This window comes from Ceratotherium simum, chromosome 6, assembly GCF_057802395.1.
Source record: "Ceratotherium simum simum isolate JZ-2026a chromosome 6, ASM5780239v1, whole genome shotgun sequence".
Lineage (NCBI taxonomy): Eukaryota > Metazoa > Chordata > Mammalia > Perissodactyla > Rhinocerotidae > Ceratotherium > Ceratotherium simum.
In genome coordinates this window covers 73,541,392-73,563,348 of record NC_141905.1, presented here as the reverse complement: position 1 = coordinate 73,563,348, position 21,957 = coordinate 73,541,392, and the positions used below count along the sequence as shown (strand labels likewise).

The following is a 21,957-nucleotide window of genomic DNA, read 5'->3' as shown; positions in this document are numbered from 1 at the left end:
AGGCAATAAATCAGTTCAAGATATTAGCAGATCATCAAGTTTTGGCAATATTTTTAGATAAAAATATGTAAAACACTGACTTACATAGGGCCTTCAGGTTCCAAACCAAGTAATCGCTTTCTGACTAACAGAAGCTTGGGAGTAAAGTCTTGAATACGCTGGATTCGAACCATAAGGTCTCCAACCACCTGCATCACAGAGACAGAACAAACCCAGTTCCTGAGATCAACGACACAGGGATTTTTTCAGGATAAAAAAATACTCCATTTCCTAACACTAATGAAGAATGTCACCTTTCACCATTCACATAACCATCTTTGACTAAGGACTCATATCTATTCCTTAAAATATACAAGTTACATATATCACTTAAAAGAATGAATTTTTCTTTTTTTCTCCACATTCTGTAGTACAATAATTACTTCTAAACAGTAGATATACAATATTTTTAATTATGTGACACTAATTACATACAATGATATTAAGATGTTAGTTGAACAGGTTTATCAATCCTAGAGAATATAACAAAACTAATAACTCACCCTGACGATAACAGAGAAGAGAGATCTACAGCCAGAAGCAAGGTTCACGTAAGGATCCAAAAGGTACTCATGTACGTGCGGATGAGGGAAGAGACAAAGTCTAGATAACACCGAGGTTACCTGTAAATTTACATCATACGGCTATGGAGAGGTAAAAACAAGAAGATATTTGACATTATTTATAATGTATATACCCAAGCACTTAATTTACCACTTCAATCTGTCTTTTCAAGAAGGGAAAATCTACCCTCTTATTCCTCCCTCCACATGCTCTTCTACAATGAAAATATCTATAACTAAATTAACTCTTAGTATCTTGGTCAAAGTGCATATATCATAGTCCTAAAACTTAAAAAAAAAAAGCATGCATATAAACATATAGAAAAAACCAAATATATAACACAGCCATAAATGTCTGTTTTAGTAGGTTGTTTTAATTAATGAAATAGTTCAAGAGGTCATCAAAAACCACCAAAGTGTCATATGTAATATTAATTACAAACGACAGAGGACACATTCAGTGTAAGACCAAAGACAGAAGGGACAATATTAAAATCTTTTTAAATATAGTAGTTCTAATTTTAGAAATGATATTCCTCATCTCTTAGATTATTCAACTACTGCCAATTACCAAAAGCGTGTTTTGATAAAATAAAGCATGTTTTGATTAAAAAAATCAAATACACCACAGAACCTTGTCAACAGAATGAAAGTACTTGGGAGTAGAAATGACTATCATATGCCTCCGAGTGAATGAGAAGATTCAGAACGGTGATTCTAGACAGGGGTCACCTCATTTCCTGCAAGAGCATTAACTCTCCTGAAACAACTGCACATCTGTGTACAGTTCCTCACGTACTTTTTGTATGCAGTATCACAATTTTACTTGGATTCTAGTTTTTTATTTTTAATCTGTTTATTCTTCATAGAAAGCAGCTTGGAGGTGCTTTACAGGGTACGTCAAAATCAAAGCAAAAGGCATCCTATACAAAAAGAGTTGCTATTATTGTGCCTATAACTTGCAACAGAATCTCTCATCCCTTCCAGTTTTCTTCTAAGCAGCCAAAGGACACTGAATGGCTCAAACAAAACTGACTTCAGTGAGAAGGCTGACAAGAACCCAGGTGGCCGGATGAGTGAGAAACACAGGTTGCAGCGTGGGGAAGTGAAAGGTGATTCAGGACCCGCTTAAGGCTAACCGCGGAGCCTGTGTGTTTCATTCACTGAGCTGCTTCTAAACCCTGGCTCATAATGGACACCAATTAAGCAGTGAATATACGGCATTCAGAGGACAGCAAACACTTGAGCATGTGCCAGAAGACATCAAAGATACTGTTACATGAACAAAAACTCAAGTCTTGTACTACAAGTCCAATTTTAGTCTTTTTCACTTACCACTAGATTCATGAACACAGATCTTCTGAAAGAAGAAAAACTATCTCCAAGTCACTCTTATTCAAAATCTAGCCTTGAGCAAGATAAATGAAAGGAGATACTCTTCCTATTAAAGGATAATTTGAAGAGCATATTCTCCCACTTGATAATAGTTGCAATGGAATAGCCTTCTCCAAGCCTCAATTCATAACAAACAATGAATTCACATAAAATTGTATTTTAGGCACGTAGGCAACATTTAAAAAATCTTTAAGAATGCATTTGGTAAAAAATGTGGGCAAAACCATTTAAAATACAACTTAAGTACAGTATTGTATGTGACTTCATTTCAGGTAGTTCAAATTCTTACGTCACTAAATTCTGCCATTTAAGCAGATTTAAAGGTGCTTAAATAAATCAAAATTTGGCTCTACACAAGGATATAGTGCCACTTAAACTTTGTATTTTCTCTCTATGGTGTTACTTTGGTTTTTAGCTTTATTTCAACAAGAATTATGTATTTGGTTGTTTAAGAAATTTAAGGCTGAAGCAGATTTTTTTTTTTCTTTGTGAGGAGGGCTAGCCCTGAGCTAACATCCGATGCCAATCCTCCCCTTTTTTTCTTGAGGAAGATTGGCCCTGAGGTAACATCCATGCCCACCTTCCTCTACTTTATATGGGACGCTGCCACAGCATGGCTTCACAAGTGGTGCGTCGGTGGGCGCCGGGATGGGAACCTGCAAACCCCGGGCCACCCAAGCAGAGTGCATACACTTAACTGCTTGTGTCACCAGGCCGGCCCCTGAAGCAGATTTTTTTAATGTTGTGAAAATGAAAATAAATTTCAGCTAGATAGAAATCATTCCACCATACTCTGAAATGGTTTCTACTTCATATCGGTAATAACTTTAGAAGAAGTTGGCCTTTTGGGGGGTTGTTAACAGTAAGTGTTTGTATCTATTACTTTGGATCCCTTTATTTTGTACTTTATACAGTATTCACCTAAAATGACAGCTAATCAGATGTTTCTCACATGTCAAATGGACCTGGCTCATTTTTGATTGAGCTCACACTAAAACACAAGGTCTGATTTTAACATAATAAACTTTGACTTAAAAGCATACTTATGTTACGAGCAAACTCACTCTCAACCTTTCTACTACAGGCCAAATATGCAGACAGTGAAAATAAGATTTAAATCAAATTTTTAAAAATCTGAACAACTTGACAGTACTGAAATTTCTAATAATACCTGCATTTAACAAGGTTTGGTATTTTTAAAAGTATTTTAAATTGCTTTTTTCATTTAATTCTTACATCTAAGTAGGGGGTTAGGGCAAGTAACATCAACTTCACTTTAACAATGAGAAAATGTGACAAGTGGTTAAGTTAGTTGTATAAGGTCAAATTCTTCACTGTCATGGGAGGGACATAAACTTGGGTCTCCCCACATTTTTCCTGATAATCTTTACATTCTGCTATGGACCTTAACACTGTACTATCTTTAAAATCACCAGAGTTACAAACAATACCAAATGTTTGTGCTATTAGGAATTTTTAAAAATTAACATTGTGACAACACAACCGTGTCATGTATACTTGATGTCATAACTTCTCAATCATACATGCAGAAATTAGCTACCTTATTAATTATCCACAGTAAATGTTTAATCCCAGCATGGCTACCCCGACCCTATCAGGGGTATATGCTAAGAAAATACAAGCAAACATCATCCTCAGCAAAAACATTCAGAAAAGAAAGAAAATGAAACTAAACCAAGCATGCTTAGCATACCAGGACTCATGATTATCTCTGAGATCTGACTATATAATGTTCTTACCAGAAAAGGCTTGGAAAATCAAGAGTTTTAAAGACAAAACGTTTGAGGCTAGGCTCCACAGCATACTAGCTGTAGCCACATTAACTGAAACTAAGGATTCCTCATTTACAAAATAATACTAGAAATCTGCCTTGCCTGTCACTGAGGGTCATAGGAAGAATGATTGAGACATTGTGTATGAATTAGCTCTGTACTGTAAAGTAATATCTGGTGAAATAGAAAGAATTTTAAGCATCTCAGGATATTCTATCTCCAAGGTATCCTTTTGTGTCAGCACTACAAACTAAAGGGAAAAATGCTCAAGTGTAATAAAGATTCAGAGAGGATCTTTCAATCCAATTCAGAAACTACGTTTTAAAATTAAGATTCCTTTTTAGTGCTTTTGGTCAAATTTCTAAAGATTACTGACTTGATACTGATTGTTAATGTCTCTTGTGTGTTAGCTGAATCAGATCCAAACTAAGCCTAGCAAACCAGCACAAAAAACACAATAACCAATAAACCTCGATACCCAGGAGGTTCACATACACCATGATGTATACAGAATACCCACAATAGCTGGATTTAAATGCTTTGGTTGTTAAGTATAAAACAAACAAACGAACAACTAAACACTAGAAATACAGCACATGCTATTAAGAGGTTAAAAGAAAAAAAGGACTTACTCTATGTCTTTATTGATTACTGTCAGAAACAGTACTGACTGAAGTCTAACCTAGTGAAATACTTCTTAAATTATCATTTCTTTATTTGGCTTTCTGGTTATTGAAGACAGCCTGCTTACGGAGTAAATTTCTTTTATAACTCCCTATGCTCACATAAATATTTAACTAAAATGCTAAAAAAGAACAAGTACTTTAATAAACAATTTTAAATTGATTCCCAATTGGTTAACTCAGTTTCTACACTGAGGCAAGTATTATGCCCAGTGTTTTATTTCCAGGGTCCATCCCAGTGTGTAAAGCATTTCAAAGCTCTATCATCACTTTATTTGTCCAGGGGAAGGAGAGGGAGGGATTCTATAATCCCAAATTCATTTCTCCTGACAGTGAGACATACGTAACAACATACCAGCTGATAGTGATTTTTATCCACCTTGGAACAAGTAAATTTACCTTTTTTATTTCACCCCCCTTAAGAACGTGAGTATCATTCACAAGTTCTTCTCTGAAGAAGCAAGTTCATCTACTAGTGTTCTATAATTTTAACAAGACCAGCGTGTTCAAGATTCAATTTGAATTGACATTTAAGATCTTCTGAAGTGAACCTTACAAGGTCGACTCTATCTGTATCTGTAATAACTAAAGACTTTCTAAGTTAGTCATAACAGCAAAGCACCCTCATCACCTACAAAATGTGTTAAGGATACTACGACAATGGCCTATAATGAGAAATAAAATATACAATTCTGTAACAGCTATCAGGCCAAATAAAGGCGTTCAACATAACGAATGCATTAGAAACCCACAGGTTGTTGGCAATCAAGCTTTATGAAAACGTCATCTAGTGGAAAAACTAAGAAAACAACAAAACTACTTTACTGAAGATCTAAACAAAGACTTGAGATGAACCCATGGTGAACGGTAACAAAATATTATGAAAATTAGTATTTCAAATCTTATTACCTGATCAAGAATTCTTCCCATTCTGTCAAATAAAACTTTCAAAAAATGACCTTCAAAGAAAGCTGCTTCTAAATTGCACTTTTCCAATGCTTTTGGAGACCCAGGCCACTCCCATCTTAAGCAGATAGCACAGTAGTCCCGGAACTAGGGAAAAGGCAGTTGGATCATTAAAGAGGAACTAACCAAAAACAAATTGAGATTAAACAGAAATGATTTCCTCAAATAGGCATATAAAAATCTATTTGAATACTGAGTGTCTGCTATGTGTGAGGTGCCATGGGAGAGGGAAGAAGAGACAATTCAGATAACACCCTAACCAGAGGCATGAGGTAAGATTATAATTCCCAGTGCCAATATATGTTGGTGGAAAAACAGGCCTATTTGAACTCTACCAAAGGACCCTCTTAACTACTGTGTTTTCGTGCTTTCCCTTAGAGGAATTTAACTGTTTGCTTATTTTCATCTCAGATTTAGAGAGTATTTAAAAAGCAGCGCAAGTCCTAGCCACGTTTTCAAATCTACTCTAAGAGGTTACATAAAATAGATGAAGAGATGCACATTATCTGAAGGCAAGCCGGACCTCCCTGTAATGTTTACTCCAGGTGCGCTGTTAGGATGGGATAAAGCAGTGCTGCTCCAAGTGGGGGCCGCAAACCACCACCATCACAGTGAGATGATGACAAAACTGAGAGTCAGCATTAGAAACTTTTACTGCAATATAACTGAGTAAATTTTTTTTTTTTTTTTTTTTTTTAAAGATTTTATTTATTCAGTTTTTTTCCCCCCAAAGCCCCAGCAGACAGTTGTATGTCATAGGTTCACATCCTTTTAGTTGCTGTACGTGGGACTCGGCCTCACGTTGGACGGAGAAGTGGTGCCTCGGGGCGCTCCCGGGATCCGAACCCAGGCCGCCAGCATCAGAGCGCGCGCACTTAACCGCTAAGCCACGGAGCCGGCCCTAACTGAGTAAATTTAATGTCTGTTGAATCTAATAAAATAATCAGGATTTACATTTTGTGTTTCTTTTCATTTTTCTAGTAATTCATGTTTATTGTATTTTACAAAAGTGTTGGTCTGTAACAGATCGTAAATAATAAGAAACTGGTCCTTCACTCCATAGAGTTTATCACTGGGATAAACAATATAGATTTTTAAAATTTTATTTATTTTCACTTTATTTATTTATTTATTTATTTATGCTAAGGAAGATCAGCCCTGAGCTAACATCTGTTGCCAATCCTCCTCATTTTTTGCTTGAGGAAGATTAACCCTGAGCTAACAACTGTGCCAGTCCTTCTCTGCTTTATATGTGGGTCGTTGCCACAGTGTGGCTGACAAGTGGTGTAGGTCCACGTCTGGGACCTGACCCCTTGAACCTAGGCGGCTAAAGCAAAACACGCTAAACTTAACCACTATGCCACGGGGCCAGCCCCAACAATATGGATTTTTATAAGCACAGGAATATCTCATATAATAAAAGGAAATTTTAAAAGTGTTCCCTGATATGTAATTTACTTGAATTTAAACAAAAGAAATTTAGAGCAGTTTTCTTTCACATTCTTTCCCTTTTCAGATTCTCCTTATTTGATAAAGCAAAATTACTTCAACCTCTCTAGTCTGAAAATCACCTGAAATTAAAACAAAACATATCCTCACCATGAAGCACTAACTTCAACTTTTAAAAGAAAGACATATTTAAAATGATTAAAAAGCCAACTTCTTCAATATATTGTAAGTTTTAAACTATTTGGCTTTTAGTAGACAATTTTCTTTATAAAATCACATCCTAATATTTAATAAAGCATTTTTACGTTAACACTTCTGAAATTCTGACCTAGAAACTAAGTTTAAAGTTTTTCTAGCCTTTTCGTTTATTTTCTAACATTTCTGAAACAATCATAATAACTGCATTTGTAATCAGAAAATGGAAATGGAACTTTACAGAAAGAATAATAGCAGTTTAAAAATCCAATTAGTACTACTGAAATTGGTACTGCTTTTATTGCCTTATTATTACATGAAAGTACTTGCTACCCCATTACTCTAGTTATTCATGTAGTAACGTGGACTTGAATTCAGGCATAAAGCATTATGAATTAACTATAGGCATATACAAATTAATTACATAAAATAGCACACTTCAATCCAAAGGATTTAAATGAAATTAAACGTATATTTTTCTGACTTGAAACATTTTAAAATTTGGAATTTTGTAAAATGTAAAATGCTACAGAGAGGAAAGAAGACTGAGAGAAGGCCATTTAATTTAATAACTAAGAGGAGACCTTTGAGGAAGTAGTCTCAGTGAGGCAGAAAGTGAGAACGCAGGGGAGGAAGGAGCGAGTGTGACAGGAGAGGCCGCACCTGCAGCTCACGGTATGAGCAGGAGCAGCGGGGGAGAGCAAAGCACAATGCCTGTGGATGGGGAGCAAGGGGGGTGGCGGGTAGAATCATTTAAAACTCATGTTTTGGATCAGTAGGGGAAAGGATTTGGGGGAGATATAATTTCAAGTACAGAAAGAAAGGCAAGAGAGGGGGAGAGAGGAAGAGCGAGCATAAAGAAATCTTGAGATAGAGACACACAGTCAGTGGAATGTAGTAAGGTCACTTGCAGACAGTTAAAGTAGTCAGAGTGGAGTTCAGGTCTTTCACAGGAAGGGACGCCTTTGGAGAAATGACTGGGCAATGAGACAAGGTGAGTGTGTACATTCTTATTAGAATTCATTTCAAAAAATTAGTTACTTCACTTACCTGCCTATGAGCATCTCGGAGGTAGGTGTCATATCCAGTGCCCTCAACATGGTAGGATGATTTTGCTTCATCTGGTACCAGACAGAGGAAACTTAAATGAAAAAAGCCATAATCAATAACAGAAATACTCTCACAATTCAATATCTTTATATGTATTAAAATATCTAGCGATATCTTCAGTTTAGTCAAGTATTAATGCAAATGGAAACTTGAAAAATAAAATTGTATGTTCTTAAGTACTTGAATCAGTCTTAAAATTCACTGATTAAATACTCTTTCATTATTTTAAAGTTTTGTTTAAAAATAACTCATTCCACTTAAAGTAGAAGTGAGCCTAAGACAACTTTTTTCTTTTGCATTACAGCACAATGACAGATTGCCATGATATCTGTTAATCTCAGGAAACTGGCTTTTAAGTAATTGAATTTAAGATTTTTATGCATCCTAATTTTGCATCTTGAGCCATATGCAATTTTCTCTAAAGTCGCCTGCCAGAACCAAGCATACCAGTGACAGCACTGCAAAGGAAGAAAAAGAAGAAAACAGCCACAGAAAGGGCACTTTTAAAAAAATGTAAAAACACAAACTAACAAAAAGGAATAGCTCTATCTATGCTTTGCATGCGTGAGTACATGTCTAATAAGTACAATTTGTCAAACTAGAAATTCTCAACGTTGTTCCAATTGGGAATTACTTTAAATGATTTATATTTTAAAAAAGTAGGGAACTCTGAAGGTTTATTTAACTACTATTACTCGTTTTTATTTCTATATTAAGTAGCTTTTCTCTTTTGCTTGATCATTGTCCCCAGGCTGTCACTTGCTACATAAACATGACAAAAAGCTGACATAATCTTTAAAGAAGGGAAGATTGAGTTCATAATATATCTCTGTAAAAATCTAAAAGCAGAGCTATTATTATATGTTATAAAAACAAGTAAAGAGATGTAAATCAAATTTATATAGCGACTCACCTATTCACAATTTTATGGACTTCCGTTTTCCCATCATTTTTAGGGTGGTCTGGAGTAGCAGGAGGTGAGGAACCAAGCCACTCTTGGTTTGATAAAGTGTTATCTGGTGAAAGGTCAGTAAATAATGGATCTTCTTCCAGATCTCTAAGTTTAATTTAATGATGTATAAAAAAACAGCACTTTATTATATTTTCTAAACCAAAAGATTCTCTGCTATGTTCTTAGAAAATATTACATAATTTTGCTAATAAAAGAATTAACGAATAATGTTTTTATATTTTATAGAGAAATTAACATTTTATACTAACATCAAACTCAAGAACATATTGATTTTGTTAGGTTTAATGAATAGTTAATACCACTTTTCATTTAAAGGGATGGTGATATCAGGGCATCTAAATTTTATTTTTAAAAATCTTCTAAACTGTTAAGAGGTATTTTTTTATGAATTAGGGAGAGAGAGAAATAAGAGGAGATGGAAACCGGATTCTATTTGCAATGCTGAACTCACGGAGCTGCATGGAAACTTACACTGCTCCTGCTATCAGCCCATTCTCCACCACATCTTTATCTTCTGGGCACACAGGTTTATATTCTGTATAATTTCTTTCTTCAAGATTTCGTAGGACCAAGTTGTAAAGAATGTGCTCATTGGGTTTTTGTAAAAGATGTTCAAACATTCTTAATGTCATTATGCTTATCTGAAACCAAAAATGATAAAGCCTAACTGAAAAATACCTTTAAATAAATTATTCTTTTTCCATCCTGTAAGTCATGCTTTCAATTTTTAAAGCCACATAAAAAGAGAGGCTGTATTCAAAACATCACAAGTAAATTAAAATCAGTATTTCAAAGAATCTAAGTCCAATTCTAAATCATTACATAGCTTACCTCATCAGATATGTGATCACAATGTTCAATTAACCTATGCCTTAAAGGGTGTTTGCTAATTTCTGCCGGAGTTTCTGGTTCTCTCTGTTCTCCAAGGATAAAAAACACCATTTCTTGAAGCAAAACATCAGAGGTTACTTGCCGAACAATGCGATGAAGCAGAGCAGTTGACGTCAGAATACCCATCTCAGAACTGAGCATAACAAACAGGTAATTAGTGGGCAAAAATAACACGAACACAGCAATTTTTTTTTTTTAAGGAAAGAGGTCACTCACGTTTGCATTAACTGAGGTTCCATAACACCAATAAAAAATCTTTCATGAACAGCTTTGGCAAGAGCAACAGCAGCAGTCTAGAATATAATAAGAGCGTCATTGTTTTTAAATGGAGAAGAGAGGTTAATTTGTAACATCAATGAATCAATTTGCACTCTCCATTTGAATTAATGTGGAAAAGCAAACTTGCCTATTGACCATAGTATTGATGGCATACAAACCCAGATTAGATCTTAGCTATTGGGTTCTTTACATTTTATCTAAATTGCCAAGAACAAGATGAACAGGACAAAAATATTATCCCAATTACCTTATAGTATTAACACCTCCTCACAGAGGAGAAATGGAGGGAGGCCAATGCTAACTTGTGAAGCTTTCTACTACGGTACTTAAGGAAACATAAGGCCAGAACTTGAACTATGATTTATTCCAGAGTTGTAATACATGGACACACATACACATATGTATACAAGTTTCTTTGTTTATTTGGTTTTATTTATTTTACTAACTGCTATCCTAAGACAATTAAGATATATTTGGGGATATAAACTAAAGATTCAAATTTCACTTAACAGACATTTACATTTTTAAATTACCAATAAACAACAAAAATATTCAAACCTTTTGTGCTTCCTTTATGAGTTGATCACAATAATCAAACCAGGAAAGAAATGAAATTAAGGCTCGTTTTCCTGGAAATGCTGAAGCGTCTTCTTTATGACTATATGAGTCCAAGCTGTAGGACACGGAAGAAATGCTAAGTCCGAAGTTATCCAAAAGCAACAGTCCAATTCAGCACATATGGAAAATGAAGGCCTGTGAATGAGCTCACACAGTATGATACATTTACACCAGCAATGCGGGAGGACAATCAGAAGAGGGTTTTATAAAAGAAAGCTAAGATAAGAAAAAACCTTTTAAATAAAAGTTGTAAATAATTTTCACAGATTAAGGGGGAAGAGAGAGACTAAAGCAGAATAGAGCTGCCGGAGAACAACCATTTATATCAAACCTCTGCCATACATTTGTCCAAGTGACAGTAATGAAAACTCAGAGGTCTTCAGCTGCTGGGATGGAAGAGAAGGAAGGTAAAGGAGGGTCTGCAAAAAGAAATGACTGGCCTGCCTCTCTTCCTGCCTTAAATACAACACAGTAGGAAAGTTAACAAGTGGGTCTGCTCTACAGATGTTGACAGAATACAGGGTGGAAAAAAGCAAGTAAAAACCAAAGAAGAGTTAAAAATACCCAGAAAAACAATAACAGGTTATTGTGTCAAACTATTAAACTGCTTATAGGTGGTGGGATTATGGGTAAATTTACTTATGCTGCTTTATACTTTTTAATAACTTATAAATGTTCTGCAATAATCATATTTCCTACGAGAATGAAGGGCAGAGCCCTAAAAGATGGGTAGAAGGGGTAAAAGAATGAGGTAGGAGGAGAGAATCTATACAAGCAGGCCATGAAACATGAGACTGCCCTAGGGGCTGTGGAATATATTTATATAAAAGGACATTCTTTCTTTCAGGGATTTTGTTTTTTTAAAAAAAAAATCAGATACAGTTATTGGTTTTAATGTAATTACAGTCTTGATCACTATACTGGACAAAGGAAAAGTAGCTAACTACGTAACAGCTGAATCATTCCAATTCATTCCTGATTGATAAACTTAAGCCTCAAAAAGTAATCCCATTTAAAGATCACAAGTAAATGTTACATTTTTCAAAACTAAAGATTTCTATCATTCCAGAAGAGAAACAGATTTAACAGTATAGGTATAAGAAGTCACTATGGGAAAACACAAATAATGGTTCTTACCCCCAGTTAACAGCTTCCACTGTTTCAATATCTAAGGGATCCACTGACTGAGGTAGGGCCTTGTACAGGGAGGCAAGTCTGTCCGTCAGTAGTTCGCACAAGCAAGTGCTCTGGGTAAGGCACTTTGCAGCTGCAGGCTCTGGCAGGCTTACTAACAACATCAAGCCCTCGCAGGCTTTCACAGCTATTCGGCCATCCTGAGAGAAGAAAACACATACCTCTTCAAATCTTGACTTAGATATATGTCAGGCTGTTTGGAAAAATTTAACTTAAAAGGATTTAATGTTTTACACTAAAATAAAAACAGATTTTTGTTCTATTTTAAGTCCATATAACTGTGATCATGTTAGTGGTAAAAAAGTAAAGACGACTCACAGGACTTCTGGTAAGATTTAACAAAGAATTCACTAAGTTGTAATCCTGGTTTGGACGAACAACTGCGGCCTCTGGCAGTGAAGTGACGGTGAGATTATCCAAGCTTGCGGACAGATCATCTATCTGGTGAGGAGGCTCGTCTTCTAACTCTCTTTGCTCCATCCCAGTAGCACCCGACAGTTCCTCTGGCCGACAGGACTGCCCTGTATCTGTTGACAAGGAATCTTGACCTTTCAATGTGTCTGCTGAAATTACATTTGGTGCTCCTTTGGAAGCCAATGATTTCAACTTATTCTGAAAAGAAGACGTGTTTTATAAGATTCACATCAAAAGCCTTATAAAACAGAAGTCATATCTTAATGAGCTTTTCTATAATTAACATTCAATGTCTAGCTGACGTAGCAATAGATAAACTATCTACTGGGGTTTTGTGGAAAAAAAAAAAAGGAGGAGGATTGGCAATAGATGTTAGCTCAGAGCCGGTCTTCCTCAGCAAAAAGAGGAGGATTGCCATGGATGTTAGCTCAGGGCGGATCTTCCTCACACACACAAAAAAAACACAAATTGTGTTTTAGATTTTTTCTTTTTTTTTGAAGAGGAAGATCCACCCTGAGCTAACAACTGTTGCCAATCTTTCTCTTTTTTTGCTCAAGGAAGATCAGCCCTGAGCTCACATCTGTGCTAATCTTCCTCTATTTTGTACATGGGTTGCCACCACAGCACGGCTTGATGAGTGGTGTAGGTCAGAGCCCCAGAACCGAACCCAGGCCGCCGAAGTGGAGCACACTGGACTCAACCACTACGCCATGGGGCTGGCCCCTAGATATTTTTTAAAATTGCACAGGTGTTTATGACACTGTTCACACTAACTACAAAATGATTTACACTGACCATAAGCAATGAACAATATTAGTGATAATTATTTGACTACTACTGAAAACAACTGATGTCAGTGGGGAAAAAAAGACCCGGTAAGTTTCAATTGCAGTTGATTGTTTTCTCATCACTGGGCAACTAAAAATATATAGCCTCAATATTGATTCTTCTAAGATCATAAAAATCATTCTAAGATGATTTTTCTAAGTTTTTTCCCTGTACTTCTGCTCTATGAAAAGAACTCAATACTCTGAGGACATTTTTATTAGTGTTTTTGAGGATAAAAGATCTGCTTGAAATGTTGGCCCCTCCCCCCACCAAACACAAAGAGAACCTTAACTGAAGCAAATTATTGGTTTCAAGGCAAAAGTATCTTGCTTTCCATTTGAACATATGAGCAAAAATCAAATCACACACACAAGTTAGAATTCATTATAAACCAGCTTTCAAAAGGGCCTATCACAGTGCTTTTGCCCATCATACGAGTGCATTAAATGCTGAATTCAAGATTCTACTTCCAAAGTGATAGTAATTATACACCACTTTTATTACTGTTAAAAGTATAGTTTAGACCAATCTTCTGGAGAAATTGAACTCACAGCACATATATTAAAAGAAAACAATTCTACAGAACTAAATGAATACTCTAAACAACTTCTCAATTTCTTATAAAATCAATTGCATATCGTAGTCTTTATGAATGTAAAACATTTTATTCCATCTTAAAATACTAATAACACATTGTTGGGAGTGGTAGCTCAAATAGGAATGGCAAGAAGAAGAAGAATCTTAAACTAGTGTTCCGCAAAATGTGACTCAAGACTATTGGCATCATGGTCTTCTGTGGGGCTTGATAAAAATGCAGATTCCTGGGTCCCACCCAGACCTGCTGAGTGAGAATATCTGGAGGTGGAGCCAAGCAATCTGCATTTTTAAAAGCTCCCTAGATGATGAGGAACTGCAGCCTGCATCTTGTACTTGGGTTCTTACTGAAACTGTTCCCTTTCTTCTTTAGGGATTTCATTGGTACCCACAGCACATTTATACACATAACCCCCGAGTCTCTTAAACCCAGACTCCTCTCCCAAATCGCACATTTGCAATACCAAATACCTGCTAATTATCTCCATCAGGATATCATGATGACTCAAAGCATCCAGAACCAAAATTACCACCTTCCACTCAAAATAAGCTCTTTCAGGGCTTCCTTCTTTCCATTAGCAGCAGCCTTATTGGTTCAAGAATTCAAGCATTCATCATCCTTTCTCCTGCGTCCTGCACAAGACCACATAGGGTCTACCTCCAGAGTCTCCTGAATATATTGGCCTCATTCCAACTCACCGCTTCCAACTTAGGTCTAGCCCTTGTTACTTCTTGTCTGGGTTACTCCATCAGCTTCGTAGTTAGTCTCCCTGTTTTTCTCTCTCGTCTCAAAGGAATCCACTGTACAAGATGCTGCCACCAATTTAACTTCTTAAAGCACATATAACATCATGTAATAACATCCCTGCTCAGAAATCTTCAATGGCTCCCCAGTAACTACAAGTCAGCACAAATTCCTCTTCCTGCCATTCAAAGCCTTTGTCAATTCCTAGTCTATCTGTCCAGGCCCCCGCCTTACCACATATCCTAACTATGGTCTCCTGAAGACACCAGAAACTTTTATATCTTCATTCCTTTACATATGTGCACCCATTCTGATCTAAGCATCTGGCAAGGCCCATTTCAAAGAAAACCTTCCATGAAGTCTTTCCTGATGACCTAGGGCAGATATAATCTCTTTATCCTATGAACGCTTAAGGCACATTTACTTTGTATCTTTCTTAAGATACTGACCTTACTCTACTTTAGATTACAGTATCTGAACATTCGTCTTCCCCTCACCACCAGACTATAAACTCCTTTAGGGCAAGGTATGTTTCTAACTCATCTACCATATGCACTTAACCCACAGTAGACGCATATACTGGCTGATATAAAGGAATACAGAGATTAGATTTCAGGGGATACATGCTTGAGAACTGAAAGTACTTTTGTTATCATCTATACCTACAGGTAATAAAGCTGTGTTTCTCTAAACATTCATTCATTCAATGTGTTAATTAAGCAGTTACTATGCCTTGTGTTAGATACTAGAGAAGCTGTGGGGATCCAAAGGTTAATGAGACAGAGTCTTTGTCCTCAAGGAGCTGATTGACCAGCAGGAGAAAATAAAATGCTGATAAATAACTCTAATGCCAGAGAGACTGTAATAACTGATATTAAAAGTGTATGAATAGTCCTATCAGTTCAGAAAACGGAGATACCAACCACCTCAGGCTGTGGAGAAGTGTGTGCTATAAAAATGCTGCATTATAGCAGATATGACACTAAGTCTGAAGGGTGTTCTTTGTTTTGAGATCTAAATGTAAATGCGTCTCTAAAGACAGATAAATAAAGTGCATCTCACCATCAACACACATATGTCTGCAAATTTTCCCTGCTTCTGATCTATGGCTGTGTATTTCTGAAACAAGTTTCAGAGATTCTGAGAAAAATTCCTTAAACCTTAAGCTTGGAAAAAAAGCCACGCATCTAAAGTAACTAAGGTATCTAAGAAAACTTTAGTAAAAAAAAACTTTGAGGAGAAAAATCTCATACTTAGCCAAATTGAGATATTTGATATATTTACATTAAAAACTAAAAGGACTGTAGTATCACCCTTATTAATAAATCTTTAAAATCTGAAGTCTTAAGGCTAGTCCAGCCATTTTCAAGCAAACTTTCAAAATATGACGCACATCATGAGAAAGAGGCATTCATTGTCCTTAACACTCCCGAGAAATTCAGATTCACGCAACTTTGCAGCTTCCTTGCTTGCTTATCTCTAGTCAGAGTGCAGAAGAGGATCCTAAATTACTTATCCAGTAAAGTGAAATAGCACACTAACTCACCTACTAGAAAGGCTAACATTTTTTAACAGAAAACAAAAGAAACTTGACCACAACCACTCCGACAAGGACATAGAACAATGGGAACTCTCATACACTGTCGACGGGACACAAAATGATACACCCACTTGGGAAAACAGTTTGGCAGTTTCTTATGAAAATAATAAACTTACCACACGATCCAGCAATCCTACTCTTAGGTATTTACCCAAATGAAATGAAAACCTAGATTTACACAAAAATCTGTACTGAACGTTTATAGTGGCTTTATTCCTAATTGCCAAAAACTGGAAACAACCCCAAAGTCTCTCAACTGGTGAATGGATAAACCACCATGGTACGTCCACACAACAGAATACTACTCAACAATATAAAGAACCAAGATCATGGATGAATCTCAAATGCTTTATGCTAAGCAATAAAAGCCAGAATTAAAAGGCTGATTACATTTATATGACTTTTTGGAAAAGAGAAAACTTGGGACAGAAACAGATCAGTGCTTGCTAGGGGCTGAGGGCGGAGAGAGGACAACCACAAAGGGACATGCGGTAGGGTGATGGAACTGCTGTATATTTTGATTGTGGTGGTGGTTACACGACTGTGTGTGTCTGTCAAACTCATAGAACTATAGACCAAAAAGAGTGAATTGTATTGAATATAACTTATATGTCAATCTAACAAGAAAAAAAAAGAAAAACAAAGATTTTTTTAAAAACTAAAAAAACAAAAACAACATAATGATTTTTTCAAATATATTCCTAAATGACTTCACTGCTGAAAACAAGAAGTGAATGAAAGCAGGAAGAACACAAAAATTATTTTCTAATTTAAAACTGGAAGTAAAATCCAAAATATCCAAATTAAGTAAATCCAAATTTACTTAAGTAAATTATGATTTGGTGACTATGGCTATGAAAAGACAGTACAAAATAATAGAACAATCCCAACTCCTATACCAGGCTAGAGAGGTAACTCGTGATTTTTTACATCTTGTCCAAATCTGCACACACCATCCTGAGCCCAGGCTGGATCACCTACGCTCCGCACCAGAGCAAGCTTGCTTGGAAACATGCTGGCTTGTACACTCCCGTGACTCCTCTCTCCCTGGTGGACCCCTTATGCTGCACTCCTTCTGACCCTTGGCTTTCTATGTGCCCAGTGTCTGCACCGCCCCATATATCTGGCTCAACTACATTCTTTGAAAATAATTTCAAAGTTAAACTAAAACAGTGATCTCAAGGAAAATAATTCTAGGAAGTAAAACAAGCTGATACCCACAAAACGTAACTTCTTCTAATACGATCCACAGAATTCAATTCTCACGATAATTCTAATATAAGCGTACTTTAAAAGTTGACAAGAAGTGTACCATACCTCCAGAAAAAAATTAACCAAGTAGGGGTCTTGTTTCAGCTTTGCACACACGATACACAGAAACTGAATTTCTTCATTTTCTGTTGGTGTTGCAAGGACTTCACCACACAATCGAATTAATTTCTGTCAAAAAATTTAAAACAGATTTTTAAACTTAGGTTACTTTTTACAAGTATATAAATAGCCATACATTTACCTTAAGGATATTTAAAATTTCAAATAATACAAATAGCTTGCATTTTTCAGAAAGAATACTATTTACAATCACCTATATCAAAATAAATATACTAGTAATAAGTTTTTCAAATCCATTACCCCCAAAAAATTAATGAGGTATATAATAAACTCTCCCTGAGATGTCATAGAGATAAGTTAAAGAAAAAATTAATGTATAAAATTTTAAAAGAGAAATATAAAGACATGAAATAGCACTTAACACAACATCATAAAGAAAGCTCAAGTATTTGCTAATTTGCATGTTATTTTTAGAATAATTTCCTTTATTATTTTTACTCTTACAAAAATCACATAAAATCATTTCTATACTAAAAGAAATGAAACCAAATAGTTTTACGTAAGGGGAATAAAATACCTGCACTGGCCTGTGCACGTTAATGTGTGGAAGTAGAGGCTGCCGGATTCTTCCCAGGAGTTTGGTATAGAATACCAAAACCTGCTGTTTCATTCCTGGAGGACACTGGGCATAGGAAAACAGGAAAGCAAACAAGAAGAGAACAGACAATGCACACACTTACTCATAAGCTTAAAAAATAGGAGACACAATATATGTGAATGTATTCCACTCTCAAAAATCAATGCACTTAGCCAGTTAATGACTTTGTCAGAATAAAATTCTCAATCAAATATTAACGATTGGTATCCTAGAAATAAAATTACATCTGGGACTATATAATACAGCGTATGGGATCATAGGCTGATGTAATTACAAACAGCACAGCGATAATATGCCGTGGAGATGAGAGTTTAGTTCAGGCAATGTCAACCAACCTGTTTATATTCTAAATGCTTGGGTAACTATTACAGTTAACTCCCTGGCCAAAGCAAAGGCAGAATCTTGTTACTTATACTAATGACAGGTAACCAACAACTTTCCATCATATATATGTAGCAGTAAATAAAGCCTTCTAACACACATATATAAGTAAAAGAATCCTATGTATAAACTGCTGTGATTTACTCTAACAATGCTATTTTAAATTAGTTACAAAATTATTTACATTATGATTATTATGGGCAATGAATATTTAATAAACAAGTTTTTATATCATGCCAGTTGTTTTAAATATTTCCTGAAAAGTAGGTAACCCTGATGATTATTCATATTGTGGATTAAGAGAGTATGAACTGGGCCGGCCCCGTGGCTTAGCGGTTAAGTGCGCATGCTCTGCTACTGGCGGCCCTGGTTCGGATCCCAGGAGCGCACCGACGTACCGCTTCTCTGGCCATGCTGAGGCCACGTCCCACACACAGCAACTAGAAGGATGTGCAACTATGACATACAACTATCCATTGGGGCTTTGGGGGTAAAAAATGAGGAGGATTGGCAATAGATGTTAGCTCAGAGCCAGTCTTCCTCAGCAAAAAGAGGAGGATTAGCATGGATGTTAGCTCAGGGCTGATCTTCCTCAAAAAAAAAAAAAAAGAAGAAGAGTATGAATTAACACGGTTTTATGTTCTATAATTAATCTGCTTATACTGCCTCACGTTTAAAATACAGTCACAAGATAAGTATTTCCAAAGGATCACCACAGATATATTATCTGGAAATAGTATAAACTATAATCTTAAGAACAATAATATTTTTTAAGACAGCAAATACCTTGAATTATTCAGGAAAAAACACAATATTTACAATCACCAATATCAAAATAAATTTAATAGTAGTACAATTACTAACATTTGCTCAAAAATCAATTAATATTTATTCAATTTAGTGTTGCACAATCCCTCTCTTCAAAGGACAGGAAAAAGAAGGGAGGAGGGAAATGAATTGCAGGACATTGGGAGCAGATGTGTTGCCTAGAAAATATAAATTGAATGAATTTAACGTAAAAATGAATTAGAGTGTTACAGAGCTAGTTAAAACAAAATTGTCTTTAATACTATTATTCATAATTCTATTTGGTGTTTAAACATGTCTATTAGTTTGTCTTTTTTAGTTTGATCTTCACATATATTAGAAAAATTCACAAAACAGACCATAGATTTTTAGAGGTGGGGGAGGCCCCTTAGCGATCACCTCCTCATTTTTAAAGAGGAGGAAGATTAACCAAGAAGACTTGCCGAAGGGCACAGTATGTTAGTGACGAAGCCAGGCCTCCGAACCTGAACCCAAAGTTCCTCCCCTGCCCACACACCATCACATGGTTTGAAACTCGTCTTTATAAGTAATTTGAAAGTTTGGTGGTACAGAATATTACTTATATCATAATATCAGCTTTGCAAAGATTTCTCAAGATTCATTAGGCCTAAAAACTTGAATTGGCTCCACTCATCAGTAGAGCTAATGTCAGAATAACCAGTGACATTCTCTTTCAGGATTACGAAAAATAATTCCTATTTTTGTAACCCAATTTTCATTGGGTCCTTCTCATTTCCTTTGATTCTGAGCACATGTACTTGAGTTTATTTTCAAAAATATTTACATTGTAATTCTAAGCAGCCTAAGTATCCGTTGCTGTCTAGAGCATCTGGGAGCTTTGCTACCTCTATAGCAAGTCATATTCGTATAGACCACACAATTTTCTTTTCTTTTTTTCTCACAATACTGACTTGAATCCTGCCATGCTTAATACACACCTCTATAATTACATTTAGTACTTGGGATCTTCTTTATCCCTAAGACACAAATGCATGTATTACACCCCTAAGAACATGATGTAGATTAGGAACTTACATCAGCTTTCCCTAAGGTATATAATGTTTCCAAGATCTTGTGATGAAGCAAATATTCCATACATGGCCCCGTCTCTCCAGATTCCCGTTCGTTTTCTTCTTGCACCAATATATCTAACATCTGATCCAGATGAGATGGAATATTTGTATCTGTCACTGGGGCCTTATCATCTAAACAATAAAAAACATTCATCAAACAAATATTCAAACATTTTTAAACTGCACATTTGCACCTAAAATACTCTATATATTTCCCTGTTCTTATTCAAACTGAGAAAAATCTGAACTACACACTTAAGTAAGGATTATACACAGGGTATAATTATCTTTGCTAGAATTTAGATGAAGCTTTTTGCCAAATTCTTATTCAAAAACAATCAATATTCTGAAAGATATTCTATAAGCTAATATTCATGCATAATAATTCAGAAATAAGAGCCATTTATATTGGAATGGGAACATGATCAGAAAAAATACATGTAACATCAGAATTATGTATGCAATTATAATTAAAATAATTTTTTTCAATTAGCCAGTTCAGAAAATCTGAATTTTAAGTCTCTTCATATAGAAATAAATTGGCCTTGAACACTAAGCTGACTAACGTAGAATGTGTGGAGAGGACAGGTTCTGTTTTTGATTGTTACGTCACTGCTTTGTAACATTGGGAAGTCAGACACTTAATGCCCCTAATTCATCTCCATGTACGAAAACAAGAGGAACCCAAAGAAAAACCCTCTATTAAAAATTTCTGACATCTCCTCTCATTAACAGATAGCTATTCCCAAAGTGAAAGCTGCTTCTCAGGAGAATTCTTATAAAATACTACTGATATTTTAAAATAAAAATGTATTGATACTTTTTACATATCACAGTTAGACTCAAAAATCTCATGGTTTTATCAATCTATCCTTATTGAACAGGGTTAAATTACTTAATAAATTGTGAAGTTTTATAGAACGTTTAAATATAAAACATATTAGGGAATGCCAATTCTTACTATGTCTCTATTGTCATTTATTTAGTACTTCTACAGTACTAAATAATTTTGTACAACACAATCCTGGGATACTATGTATTTGATGATATATTTCTTTGCACACATGCAATGTATGTATACACACACACACACACACACACACACACAGAGGGAACCATAATACTAAGTCTTATGGAGAAAACAATGGAAAGACAAGGGTCACTCTTGTTTGCTGGGAGGACATATGTATCAAATTTGATATAGTATGGGACAGTTGTTAAAAGCATGGGACCTGGAGTTGAACAACTTGGATTCGAATCTTGGCTCTGTCACTTTTAGCTGGATGACCTGGACAAACTATTTAAGCCTCAGTCACCAACAACATCTGTACAATGAGCTAATCAACACCAGTAAGT

At 35.6% G+C, this 21,957-nt stretch overlaps 1 protein-coding gene across 2 annotated transcripts in view; it reads right to left on the bottom strand.

Moving 5' to 3' along the window:
* Positions 1 to 21,957, bottom strand: part of FHIP2A (FHF complex subunit HOOK interacting protein 2A) — a 35,337-nt gene that overhangs the window by 3,321 nt on the left and 10,059 nt on the right. The window contains exons 3-16 of one of the 2 annotated variants that reach the window (XM_087432661.1): positions 20,564 to 20,733; positions 18,239 to 18,343; positions 17,647 to 17,769; positions 12,467 to 12,760; positions 12,092 to 12,288; positions 10,895 to 11,009; positions 10,274 to 10,350; positions 9,998 to 10,190; positions 9,638 to 9,807; positions 9,107 to 9,250; positions 8,134 to 8,224; positions 5,383 to 5,526; positions 543 to 683; positions 85 to 188 (exon numbers count right to left, since the gene is read on the bottom strand). In XM_087432661.1, the coding sequence (XP_087288787.1) occupies positions 85 to 188; positions 543 to 683; positions 5,383 to 5,526; positions 8,134 to 8,224; positions 9,107 to 9,250; positions 9,638 to 9,807; positions 9,998 to 10,190; positions 10,274 to 10,350; positions 10,895 to 11,009; positions 12,092 to 12,288; positions 12,467 to 12,760; positions 17,647 to 17,769; positions 18,239 to 18,343; positions 20,564 to 20,733 (2,068 nt within the window). The remainder of the gene's footprint in view (positions 1 to 84; positions 189 to 542; positions 684 to 5,382; positions 5,527 to 8,133; positions 8,225 to 9,106; positions 9,251 to 9,637; positions 9,808 to 9,997; positions 10,191 to 10,273; positions 10,351 to 10,894; positions 11,010 to 12,091; positions 12,289 to 12,466; positions 12,761 to 17,646; positions 17,770 to 18,238; positions 18,344 to 20,563; positions 20,734 to 21,957) is intronic. The other variant, XM_087432662.1, reaches the window with a different exon arrangement.